General features: G+C 36.1%; 1 protein-coding gene across 2 annotated transcripts in view; it reads left to right on the top strand.

Annotated features, from left to right (window-relative positions):
- LOC121980534 (sister chromatid cohesion 1 protein 4-like) overlaps nt 1-13485 on the top strand; it is a 33845-nt gene that overhangs the window by 12675 nt on the left and 7685 nt on the right. Inside the window, exons 3-9 of one of the 2 annotated variants that reach the window (XM_042532611.1) lie at nt 1418-1515; nt 1606-1655; nt 3662-3729; nt 4251-5353; nt 5466-5873; nt 6069-6210; nt 6902-7038. In XM_042532611.1, the coding sequence (XP_042388545.1) occupies nt 1418-1515; nt 1606-1655; nt 3662-3729; nt 4251-5353; nt 5466-5873; nt 6069-6210; nt 6902-7038 (2006 nt within the window). Of the gene's footprint in view, nt 1-1417; nt 1516-1605; nt 1656-3661; nt 3730-4250; nt 5354-5435; nt 5874-6068; nt 6211-6901; nt 7039-13485 lie in introns of both variants that reach the window. The other variant, XM_042532610.1, reaches the window with a different exon arrangement.

Genomic DNA, 13485 nt, shown 5'->3' with positions numbered 1-13485 from the left:
GGTGGAGAAACCTCACCACAAATTCACCAAGATCTCTTGGACACAAGGGAAACTCTTGAGCACTTGTAGACTACTAATTAGACCTTAACCAAGTCTAATTTCGTCAGGTTGACCGGCCATCCCAAGCTCCCTCTTATAGAGCTTGGGGAAATCAGCCTTGCTGATTTGCCCGTTACCAGTCGACTGGTCCTTGCACCAGTCGACTGGTGCCAACTCAACGTCTCTCTCAACGGCTATCTATCAGTCGACTGGTCCCAGCCGTTTTGGGCACAGAAAGCTTCTGTGCTCACCACCAGTCGACTGGTTCCAGTACCAGTCGACTGGTACAACCCTAAACTTAGGGTTTCCCATCCCGAGTACATTTCTTTCGCACTCGGACCCTCACGACTCACTTGACTCTTCTTTGCAGCCTTGACCTCTAGCCTTCAAGCCTACTTCCTTTGGCTCTCGTCCCTCGGATGCATCCAAGCCCGCGGCTCGTCCCCAATGCCATCCTTCGCGTATGCCTCGAAGTCGCTTCCCTCGGCCCTTGTCCTTGTTGCCTTGTCCACGGTCCCTCGGATGCTCCATCCTTCACTGGACCCGAAGCCGTCAACCTGAGTCACATGTGTCACCTGCAGTCCTGCACAACTCAAGTACACATATCAAATAACGAGGGTAAACCTAACTTAAACCCTTTGCCCAAACACCAAAACACATGGTCCCGCGGACCATTGGGATTGCTCCAACACTTTCCCCTCCTAATTCCTGCTTTATCATGTCTGTTTTCCTGGCAATAACATACTTTCTATTTAGCTTTCAAAACTTTCTACCAATGTGTTTTGTTGTTGTGAAAAGGTTTTATTCTGGTGTAGGCTTAATGATCATTGGATGCCTTGTGCGGTCAGGTGCTTTTTATTTTGTTTTCTGTGAGAAGTACATGTTTTGAGTTGAAAAGGTATAGAAATCGCTTTTAAAAATAATCTGGTACCGATGAATGTTATAATTTTTATGGGCAATATTCTTCTGTTCTCTCAAAATCACATATTTTTGTAGAACCAATCCATTTTGAAAGTATTTCCAATTATTTAGGATTGGAGCAAGTAGAAGTCAATGTTCAAGGTGACACTCTGAGCATGTAGGTAGTGTGGAAGGAGGGCAGTGAGCAAGGAGTGAGCAAGAAGGGTAGCAGGAATGGAGGATCAGAGAATAGGGATAAGCTAGGGTTTAAAGCATAGATAACTCATATCTTATTTGAGGAGTTCATGAGGGTTACATGTGATCCAACTTGATCTAGTTATGTGCCATGTGGCATTCTCCACCTTATGATTGGAGTTCTATAAGAAATATTTGTATCTGATAAATTGTTTTTTCTCTTGTTTTTTTCAACTTCTCTTGTTTTATGATAATTTTCAAGATTGACTTGTGGGTTTTGCAGTGATTTTGTTGATCACCATGTCAGTACAAAAGAACAGATTACACTTCAAGATACTATGGATGGAACAGGATATTCCACATTACAATTTGGATTGGATGGTTTGTATCTAGATTACACAGTATAATACAGTCAGCAGTCATTGGCCCCGTTAAAGTTTCAATGATTAATCAATTGGTAGTTTTCAACAGAAACATTTGGTGATGGAACTGCTTCCCAGATTGGTTTAGAGCTCGAGGAGGTAATTCCAAGTCTTGTATGTCTTTATGTATAGTTTAACACAACCATATTGTGGTTATCCTGTGATGAAAAAATTATTTCAAGTCTTTCCCTTTGATTCCCTATGTAATTGTTGAAGTAATCATTCAAGCTTACCATGATTGTTATGGCATCATAGTGGGTGTGGAAGGATACTATGTTATTAAATTTATGATGACATTGTGCTAAAAAGGATAAATTTTAGGGGCAAAATAGATTTTTTTTTCTCATTAGAAGCAACATATTGGCAATCAAGTGTTTCTCTAAACATGAAACATTTTATGGCTATTAATCTGCAAAAATTTTAAAAGAAAACTTACAAAGAAATTTCATTTATTCTGTTAATTAGAATTGTTAGTGACTAGTTTGATACAGAGGTTACAATTTTCTTTAGAATATTTTGGTTGTGGTTCTTGTATAGTTACATTGCACTGAATTGTTATGCATGAAAAGATTTTATTCAATTTAGAAACCACCATTAAGTGTTGTTTTAATTATACTTGCAATTTCTGTATTATAGCTTTGGTTTGAGATGTAACCATATTCTATTTTTCTTTCTAGTAGTGTAGGGAAATGGGTTAAGGTCTAGTAAAACTAGGTTTTGTCCAAAAGGGGTCATGTGCTATTCAATTTCACAGAGTTCAATTGATTGCTTCAAATGGAACTTAATGTTGGGGTTGAACTTCTATCTTAATTTGGTGAATTATCTAGTTCAAATCTAGATTTAAATTTCAGGAAGTTAACCCTATGTCTTGTTTATTTACTTGTTTCTAAATTTGTAAGGTTGGGTTTACTTGATTAACAAAGTGTAGATAACCTTGTACATTGAAAGGGTGGACACATTGGAACAAAGGGAAAAAAAACATTAAACACAAAGGCAAATTTGGTTTGTATTGATTTAGCCATTGATTTCACCTCTCCATTTTGTTTGTCTTATGTTGGCTCATCCATTTAAGTTCTTGGCCTCATTTTGGTCCATTTCCTTGTCGAGTGCACACCCAGAAAACAGGTTTCTCAAACTTTGTAGTTTCCTGCATCATAGCTAGATTAGTATTGGTTACTTCTACTTAGGCAAAGCACTTCATCCATCTCTTTTTTTTCCATATTGATTGTTATTACCTCTCTAGATTAATATTGCTAAAAAAAACCCTCTCAATTCAACCTAATAATATGGAATAGTAAACAATCTATTTTAACAAATAGTATAATAATATCAAATATTACTTAATAAAGAGCAACCCGGTGCACGAAGACTCTCGCTAATGCGGTCCCGGAGAAGGATTGGACCACATTGGCTCTATTATACACAGTCTTACCCAACATTACAAGTGGCTAATTTTGCGACTCGAATTTGTGACAGGAAGGTCACACAACAACTGCTGCACCAAAGCTTCTCTTCATCAAATATTACTTAATACTTCATATTAATACATGCAATTGTGCGTATCAATATATTTTTAATTATTGATTCTATATTGGTAAAATACAATTTATTATACATCAATAATGTGAAAGCTATGTGGTGGTTTAATGATATAATAATATTTGTCTTTTTTGGAATATTATTTATTAAATAATTATAATAATATGATTTTGTTAACCTAATAATAACAATAATACGAAATCACTAATAATATGACTATTCCAATTAATTAAATTTAGTGTTTATTATTTATATTGTGTTTTTATGTTATTTCATGACATGTTTTTTTTTAGGATTGAACATCATTTGTCATCTTTTATATTCAATTATTTAATTTGTCACTTTCTATTTTTCCCAATGATTCCATCTTGTTGGTCCCAACCAATAAACTGATACGTACATGTTTTTATTCATCTGATCCTTTTAACAACCATGGTTTAAACAATTATTGTTTCATATTGTTAGCCAAACAAATTTTGTTCTGCTCCACCATGACTGGTTATGAGCTGATTCGCATAGGTCAGAAATGCCAAATATTTGTATTATTAACGTTTTTTTCCACACAGGACCTGTTCTTGGTGGAGGATAATCACCCTTCTCAGCATGATGCAAGTACTCTGGTGTCTGATGAATGGTACATTCCCCTGCTGAAGACTTTAGTAACTTATGGTTTTTAAGTTCATTTAGTTCTTTTTGTTTCCAATCATGACTTTGCAGATACTTTTTTTGGCATTTTTATTCCATTTTGGTGTTATCGAATTCTAGATTTGATCACCATTATAAAGCTAGTTCTATCGTTTCCTTGTTCATGCTACCTTAGTTGGTTCGTCTGCCAACTATGGACGACGAAGCTGTTCAAAACTCATTGAGGTTATCTGCTCGAATAGATGGTTCACTTTAGATATACAATTGGGTTGGCATGTGCTATTTACTTAAATTTTCATGAAGTCACTTTTGTTAAATGTCTTCAAGATTGTTTCAGTGTGTATGATTTAATGGTTTACTTTATCTATACTGAAGCTGATAAGACACTTTTACTTTGCTGTTGATCTATAGGGAAGATACTAGTTTGAAATTTTTTAGCAATGTATATGTTTTTTCCATCCTCCTTTTCTGATTTTTTGTTTTTAAATTTTCTTGACTGTCTTTCTCCAGTGCTGTGCATCATGATCAATCTTTATTTTCTTTTCCTCTAACTCCAATGGATATTGATGATGATGACAAAAGTGGGATAGTCAAAGATAGAGATGTTGCAGATTCGAAGGATATTTCTCAATTTTCTAATCCTCAAAGTATGATCTATATGAAAGAGTACAACATTCAGACTCCTGATCTCAATGAAATCTTTTCTCCTAGTGATGCTGTTGAAGATGTTTCTAGAGAACCTTGCCAATCTTTTATGTCATCAAGTACTACTGGTGTTTCAGCACTAGTGGTTAATTTTGCAGATGCTCCTTCAACTGATGGTTTCAGGGAGGAAATATTTTCAGGTAACATGAATGAAGTTCCTGCTATAAGTTCCCATCCAGACCCTTCGGATTCACCTTGTACAGTGTTGATTAGACCTGATTCTCTCTTACATCCTGGGCATCCACAATTAGCGACTTATGAGCTTGATTCAGAAAATACAGGGCAAGCTCCTTTCTCTTTTTCAGAACCTCCCAAACATAGAGAACAAAGAGTTTCAATTGATGAAACTCAAATGGAATGTGGACAGAAGAGTATGAGTGATTTGCAGGATGGATGCACTTTTGGTCAAGAGAAACTTCGTACAGCTGATGAACAAATGGAAAATCATGGGGAGGCCATATGTCGTGAAACAACTCAAGTTGAAGGTTTGGAATCCTGCAGTGCTTTGCATGAGTCAATTCCTTCTATATCCTCTCTTCACATATCACAAATTGATACTGAAATATTTGCAACTCCCAAAACATCTGATGAAAATTCACATGCATATGGTTTGGTGTGTGTCAAAAATAGCAATTCATGTGGGGCTGAAACTCAGCCATCAAGTTGTTGCAGTGTAGATTATATAGAAGTCAGTCCAAGCTTCAATGGAGATTCATCTGCATTGTGTTCCAATATGCATTTGTTATCCTCTACTTCGCAGGCCAATGAAGCAAATGTAATCGTCCAACCAGATGAAACTTTAACACAAAATGTTTCTGGAGTTTCAGTTGAAGAGCCAGCTATTTGTTCAAACTCACCCAGGCAAGAAAATAAGCTTCATAAAAATGACTCTTCCTTTGAGCTGCAAGGTTTGTGGTTTATAAATTTCTTTCCAACAAGCTAGTTCTTTCTGAAGAATTGGCATCTGATTTTGTTTTTCTTTCCTTCCAGGAAATGATTCTCACTTACCTAATTCTACAGATACTGAATTGGAGTCGCAACAGAATCCACATGATTTATTTACAGAATCTGCCAAGGATAGCAACAAAAACGAGTTACTGGCTGATCCGTGCCAGAAAGACACAGAAAAGAATAAATTGAATTGTTCTGTTAGCTCTGATTTCCTTGAACCTGAAAAGATGCTCTTAGCACCTACTGGAGATGGTGATCAGACAAATGAATTAAGTCAGGTAACTGAAGAAAAGGGGGTGATAGAGTCTGATGGAAGTGTTAATAGGATCACCAGTCTCTCTGGGAAAAAGCGTTGTATAATGGAAACCACATCAGCTTGGCAAATTGACAGCTCAGGCATAGTCTCAGGAAGATCACAATCTAGAAAAAACACTGACTATGTTCCAGATGATGATGATTTGCTAGCTTCTATATTAGGTATGTGAATGGTTCTATGTTGCTTAGACTATATATGCATTTTTTTCTCTATCTGATTAAGTCTCTATCCTTCAGGCATGCCTCTAGGCAAACTATTCCTATGTTGTGTCAAGATATTTCATGTTATCAGATTTTTATCCAGATTAGTATTCACATTCATGTTGAAATTTTAATGAAACTTCATGTTTTTTTCAGATGGTAGAAGGACTTCACTTTTGAGGATAGGACCTACACCTACCCTTAGAGAAACTTCTCTAAAACGCCCTAAACTCATACCGAGATCAAGTGGCCCAAAGAGGAAGGTGCTATTGGATGATACTACAGTTTTATATGCTGAGTATGCTTTCTTTACATATCTTGCTGTATTTTGTTATCTGTCTTCCCCTAAATCTCTGATCATGCAAAGGTAGTTTTTAAATAATTTCAAGAAAGTTTGAATCATTTTCCCAAATTTTGTTTCTACTGCATGAAATTTTCAAAAGGATCAGAATAGCAACCAAATGGTACAAGGTAATATGTAAACTTATCTTTGGTATGTTGGAGTAAAATAGTTTAATACTTATTCTTGCTTTTCTTTGAGGTTATTTTCGCATTATATTATATAACACAGATGGTAAGAGATAAAGAAAGGAATAGAAAGTGCAACCTTTATGAAATATAGTTATGTGCAGTGACTTTTCTTTTATTGGTTCTCTAATATTTGTGGTAAATTGTGAGCTGCACATGTAGTTGGTGATGCCAAGATCAGCTAAGCATTAGCTTTTATCCAAATCACCAAGAGGCTGAGTAGATGCCTGGGCTATAGCTTTCCTCTCCTTGTCAGGAAGATGCTTCATATATATATTGCTAGGTCTTAAATATACTAGGAAAATAGCTATGGACAACTGTGGATGAATGTGTTGAATAAAGTTATGAATGATGCATCTATCATTGGTTCAAAGTTCAAACATGTATCCACGCCTGTCTAATTGAGAATGTGCATATGTTGCTGCTCATTTAATGATTTCTTTTCTTCGTTTTTTTTTCAGTGTAATAAGGCAGCAATTAATAAGTACTGATGACATAAAGCGCATGAGGAAGAAGGCACCTTGTACACGCCCTGAAATCTTGATGATCGAGAGGTGTTCACTAGAAGATGAAATTTTTAATGAGTTTATAATCACTGGTAAGGGCAATCTTTATGTTAGATATTCATTATCTTCTCCACTTTGCTAATATTACCTTAGATTTTTAAACACTCGAATTAGTTTTGAGACTAGTTATACTTAGTGTTGTTTTGATTATTGTAAGAGCATAATGTCCACATTGTCAAAATAACCTCTTGATAGCCATCAAGGTTATTTTGGCCAATCAAACTGATACCTAAGTTTTTGAAACATCTGATCCTCATTACATTTGACAACCATGAACTTAAGCATTATGCAAGCTCAACCTAAATTTATCAAGATGATGAAGTTTGATTTTAGTTCAGAATAGTCATTATGTAGGGCCAAAACAACTCATTTCTGAGATTCGCCCTAGATCAAGGTTTAAAATCTCGACCCATGCTGAGGTTTCGGTCCCGGACCGGAACGATACGGTTTCGGTATCGTATCGTGTCATGCCGATACGGTTTCAGTATTTTTTTATTTATATATAGTAATTATTAGATAAATATGTTTATTGTGTATAATTTAAAAATAAGTTGTATATTAATTTTATATAAATTCTCAATTATTGAACAACTTAATATGGTTAGAAAAAATAATTAAATATAGTTTTCTTTAAAAAAAATTGATCTATGAATAACTTGAATTAAAATTGATACATCATAATATGTTACCTTATTAATACCAAAAGGAGTGGCGTGAATCAGATGGAAGCATTGGTTCTTGCGACATTCTGCTTAGGTCAACTCCATAGTTCTCCAATGACTAGATTAAATAAGCATCCCATGATATGCAATATTAATATTGATTTCTCCACATGTTCATCAGCGTGTCTCGATTCATCATTGGATGTTGGTTTGAATCGCACCACTGAAATCGGAACAGTGCAGGCACATGATAAGGATAAGGATAAGCGTCCCCGAGCTCCGGTATGACGGATCACCATATGATGCATCAGAGTTATCTTAAGAAGGTTGCTGATTTAGTATGATGAACTTCAACCATAATCAATGTCAGCTAAATTCTCCCGTATATCTTGATAATTATGCATTTTTTTGGTTTGTCACCTTTATATCGACGTTGATAAATAACGGTACTTCTAGCTCCATGATCATAATCTTGAGTTGCATATGTGTAATGCATCTCACATGTTCATCGCTCCGGTGCTAGAGTAGGGGGAATATAATGTTTACCACTAGATGCATCACCACTGTCATCATTTCCATGAGTACTTGCACTACTATCAACATTACTATCTTCATTTCGAACTTCTCATTGGACTACAATGTCAGAAGATGATGATGTTTCATCACTGTCATCATGTTCTTGCTCATCAATTGCATCGAGTGGATTTTCTTTAATACTAAATTAACCCTTTCCCATAAAAGCAGGAGGTTTGCCTTTTTCTTTCTTTTTAGTAAAAATTGCAGGAGCTTTGCCTTTGCCTTTATCTATGGACTTTGGTTGGGTTTGTGATGTTTGAGAACGCCTAGACCGAGATCCAGAAAATCGAAATTCTTGATCAAATGCTTCATCATTATCTTCTTCCTCGCAAATATCTCCTCTAGCTTGTATTTTTTCAATTTCTTGAGTAAGAAATTGAGATGGTCGTGTTGGGTCTCCTGCTTCATCAAGTAATGGATTCTCAGCCTCAACAGCGCTCCACCAATCCATCATTGGATCATTTTCAGTTTGGACAAATCCAATATCAAATGGGTCTACATCACCAGACTCCTGTTCTTCATTCTCTTCTGTTATTGCTCTTAGTTGAAGACGCATATTATAATGAACGTAGACCATCTTCTCCAAGTGACGATAAGAAAGACGATTTCGTACTTTTGTATGAATGAGGGAGAAAGTTGACCAATTTCTTTCACAACCGCTTGAAGACGTTGTCTGTGAGAGAATTCGTACTGCAACCTTTTTCAAATTTGGAGTTGATCCTCCATATTGTAATCACCACTCAGCTGTAAGATAAATAAGAACAAAATTAAAATAATTATTTATATTTGTTGACAATAATTAGTAGTAATTTTTACTATATTTACCTGCATCCATTTTATATCTGCATGAAACTGCAATAGGATCGCTAAAAGAACCATATGCCTCTCGAAATAATCGAGTTTCATTAATAGTCTCAGCAATTGATTCTGTGTTTGTATGTAGTCTTGATATTACATGTCTGAGGGTCACTAATAAATCATCATTTGTGCCAAGATTATAACAATATTGATATGCCAGATTGAGATAATAGCCTATAATAATTAAACATATATAATTATTAATAACAATATTAAAAATTCTTTATCATTAAAAAATACGTACCGGCCAAATGAATAGGTTTTCCCATTTGATCATCCCATCTTGTAGTGATTATATCAATGTAATGTTGATACTTGGTCGGTGATTGTAGACGCCTCTTAATTTCCTCTTTTGCTTCATGAATTAGGCGGTAAACGTTGCTCATTTGCGGCTTCTTGTCTATATCAACTTTACGTAGAACAACGTACAATGGTTCTACTGCTATAAGAATATCTGCGATATAGTCCCAAAATCTAGCAGACATAATAATTTTTTGCATCTCCTTACCTTCAGATGTGTTAGAATATCGAGAGGCTTCCCAATCCTCAGAAGAGACATAGCCTTTAATCCGACTTTTTTCTTATTCAAAGTGGCAAATCTAGTCGCTCCTAGTCGCAGAATCTCCCCATCAATAAATTTCCTCATTAATCCATGAACCCAATGATAATTATAGATGAATTTTGTTAAAGATTGACCTTTTTTCATTACCTTCTTCACTATATCAAGTTTACCGATATCTGCCATCATCAAATCGATACAGTGTGCTGCGCATGGTGTCCAAAATAATGTTTGATACCTTTGCTCCAATATCTCTCCAGCCCTTTTAAAGTTGGCACCATTATCTGTAATCACCTGTACTATATGTTCTGCACCTATCTCGTGAACTACACTATCCATCAAACGAAATATGTAGGGTGCATCATGATAGTATGTAGTTGCATCAATAGATTTATGAAATATCACCTTTCTATTGCAGTATAGTAGAAAGTTGATGATGCTCATCTGTGTAGGTCCTGTCCAGCCATCACACATCAACGTAACTTCATATAAGCTCCATTGTTTCTTGCATGATAGGATCCAAGTCTTGATCTCCTCCACTTGTTCATCTAAATATGGACCGACAATTTCATATGCAGTTGGAGGTTGAATACCAGGACCAGATTTTTGGATGTTGGACACCATGCTACGGTAGTATGTGTTATTTACTGCATTAGGGGGAATATGATTAAAATGGAAAAATTTAGTAATACTTTTACCGATTGATTTCTTCTTCTCTTTTGAATATGCATCATCAATCCTAGTCTGTTTGCTAGCTTGGTCTGGAAATGCTAGTGGATCAATATCAGTAATATCAACTGCACGTCTTCGTCCCATAGAAAAAAAAAAACGATCAATACCACCTTGTGTTGAAGTAATACGAACACTTGCACTCCTTCCTAATGCTGATATAGTAGTTGAGCCACTTCCACTAGCACCAGAGCCACTTCTATGTTGCATATTTTGCTCATAGTCATATTGAGTTCGAGAGACATTGAGAGCTGCTAAAAAGTCTTCGTCATTTGGAACTTCACCACGACCTTCCATTTCATCATAGATTGGTTCTTTAGAGCTTCGATTATCAACAAGTTCACGTTCTCGTTGTTTATACTTTAATGCTTTTTTGCCATCAAGTTCCTCTTTCATTGCACGACGAACTTCTTGAGAAACTTTTGGACAATTAGAAACATCCGGATATCCGCCAGCAAGATGTTGTTTTAGGCGTGTGACCCTGCCGCCGTGTCCAATCATATCGCAATGCAAACATTGCCAATGGAATCGATTTTTTAATCGACGTGCGTGTCTCTAAGCTGGATCATGAGATTGTTGTTTTGGTGCCATTACCTATGCATTATACAAAAAGTAAGGATAATATACATTTCTAGGTACTGATCATCATTTTATAATGTCAAAAATGTATTTATCATTGTAAATTTACAAATTAAGTATATAAACTATAAACAACAACTTCTGAAATTTGAAACAATCTCCTAAAAATATTAATTCATCTTTCTCAATTTAGATTGATCAGAATTGCACAAGATTAATAGTATTTTATTAGGAATCATAAACATGACAACATACCTTTATCAAGATTTTTAAAATAAAAGACTTGTAATATTTCTAAACATATTACAAAAGTACAAAAGTTAATATTCATGGATCCAAATTTTAAATTAATTCTAAGATAAAAAATATTATCTATAATAAATATATAAATTAGCATAAAGATGTTATTTTATATATAATAATTATACAAATTAATTAATTAATTAATTAATTAATTATTATTTTATTTTAAACATATAAAATAATAAAAATATCAAAATATAAATTTAATTTATTAGTTTTTTTAGAATTTTTATTTTTTTTAGAATATTAGAATATAAATCCGAATTTTTATTATTTTTTTAAAAAAATTAAATTAAATTTTAAATAAAAAATATTATAATATATATCTGAATTTTTATAATTTTTAAAAAATTTTAAACAGATTTCTTATAATTTTTTAAAAAATTTTAAATACAATTTAAAACATTAAAAATTAATTTTTCAGAATATTAATTAAAATTTGATTTTTAAATATATTTTTTATATATTTTAATTTTTATTGAGAAAATTTAATTAGGATTTATAAAAGCCTGTTTGGAATATCACGTCTACCTTAGAAATTGTTATAAATCTAAATTATAATTTATTTTCTTAAAACGCACGCACGCACCGCGATCACGCCGCGGGGAGCGATCACGCCGCTGCCGAGCGGCGGATCGCAGGGGTCCGCCGGCGCCGAAGGCGTCGGCGGACGCCTTCAGTGTGATCGCCGCTCGGCAGCGGCGGATTGCAGGGTCTGGTGGCGTCGAAGGCGTCGCCAGACGCCTCCGGTGGCGCCGGAGGCGTTCGGCGACGCCTTCGGCACCGCCAGCGATGCATACGAGACGGGACGAATAGGGAATCGTACCTCTGCCGCTGCTCGCCTTCCTTATGCTCGCCTCACCGTCGCCGCTACTCACCTCGCCTTGCCGCCTCGCCGCCTCGCTGCTGCTGCTAATTGATCTCTCGCTGGTACGTTTTATAGGATTTTTTCACGCGACAGAAGGAATCGAATCGATTCCTTCCGTCGCGCGATCGATTACAAAAGGAATCGATTCCTTCTGTAATTGAAGGAATCGATTCCTTCTGTAATTGAAGGAATCGATTCGATTCCTTCTGTAATCGATCGTGCGACAGAAGGAATCGATTCGATTCCTTCTGTCGTGAGTGTCGCTTGTGCTGGTGAGCATCAACGCGCGTATCACGCGCCAAAAGCACAACCCACGCCCGCGCGTATCACGCGCCGAAATCGCTGAGTGTCGGGTGCCGGTTTCGGCCGGGCGACGGAACGGTAAAAACCGTCCGCGCCGCCCGGCACGAAACGGTATTCTTTTCCCTACCCTGGATTGTCCACTTTTATTTTTAAGATAAAGGGCAGCTCGGTGCACAAAGCTCCCTCCATGCGGGGTCCTGGGGAAGGATCCATTGTACGAAGCCTTACCTTACTTTTTGCAAGAGGTTGTTTCCAGGATTCGAACCCGTGACCTTTTGGTCACATGACAATAACTTTATCGTTGCGCCAAGGCTCCCCTTCCCACTTTTATTTTTAAGATAAGGTACATAAATATATTTATTCTGAATAAGGAGGAAGTGGGATGTCGGTGACAGCTATGTGTTGGATAAATCAAATTCATTTAATTGTATTCTCCAATAGCAGTTCATACATGCTTATTAATTCCTCCTGGGTCATACATGATGGTAACTTGAACTTAGAAGTGAATTTCAAGAAAGTGCAAACCAAATATTCATAAATTTGCTGTTATAGACCGTGGGCAAGCCCATGCAACAAAAGGAAATCTGGAGCCCATTAAATACAAGAAATACACGCACGACAAATTTAGAAAGAAGGGTGTGTGTCCCTTGAGTGATCCGAACTTCTCCACACATGGGGTGAAAATGAAAAAAAGGCAGCGATAAAATTACCTTTAATCTCCTTGATAGTACTTCAAGACAAAGGCCAAATAATAAGGGTGATAGTAGGTCTCCTTGCCTTAGTCCCCGCCATCCATTGAAGAAACCGTGAATGCTGCCATTTAGGCTTATAGAATATGAAACTATGGTAACACATTTACAAATCCAATCTCAGAATTGTTGGGGAAAATCAAAACCAATAAGTGTCGACATGATAAAGTCTCAATCCACCGTGTCAAAGGCCTTCCGCAAGTCAACTTTAATCATGCATCTAGGGGATATCCTTTTGCGAGCATACTTCCGGAGCAATTCATGTGCTAGATTGATGTTGTCTCCTATGGAAT

Source organism: Zingiber officinale, chromosome 5A, assembly GCF_018446385.1.
Source record: "Zingiber officinale cultivar Zhangliang chromosome 5A, Zo_v1.1, whole genome shotgun sequence".
Lineage (NCBI taxonomy): Eukaryota > Viridiplantae > Streptophyta > Magnoliopsida > Zingiberales > Zingiberaceae > Zingiber > Zingiber officinale.
This window is presented reverse-complemented; position numbering and strand designations above follow the sequence as displayed.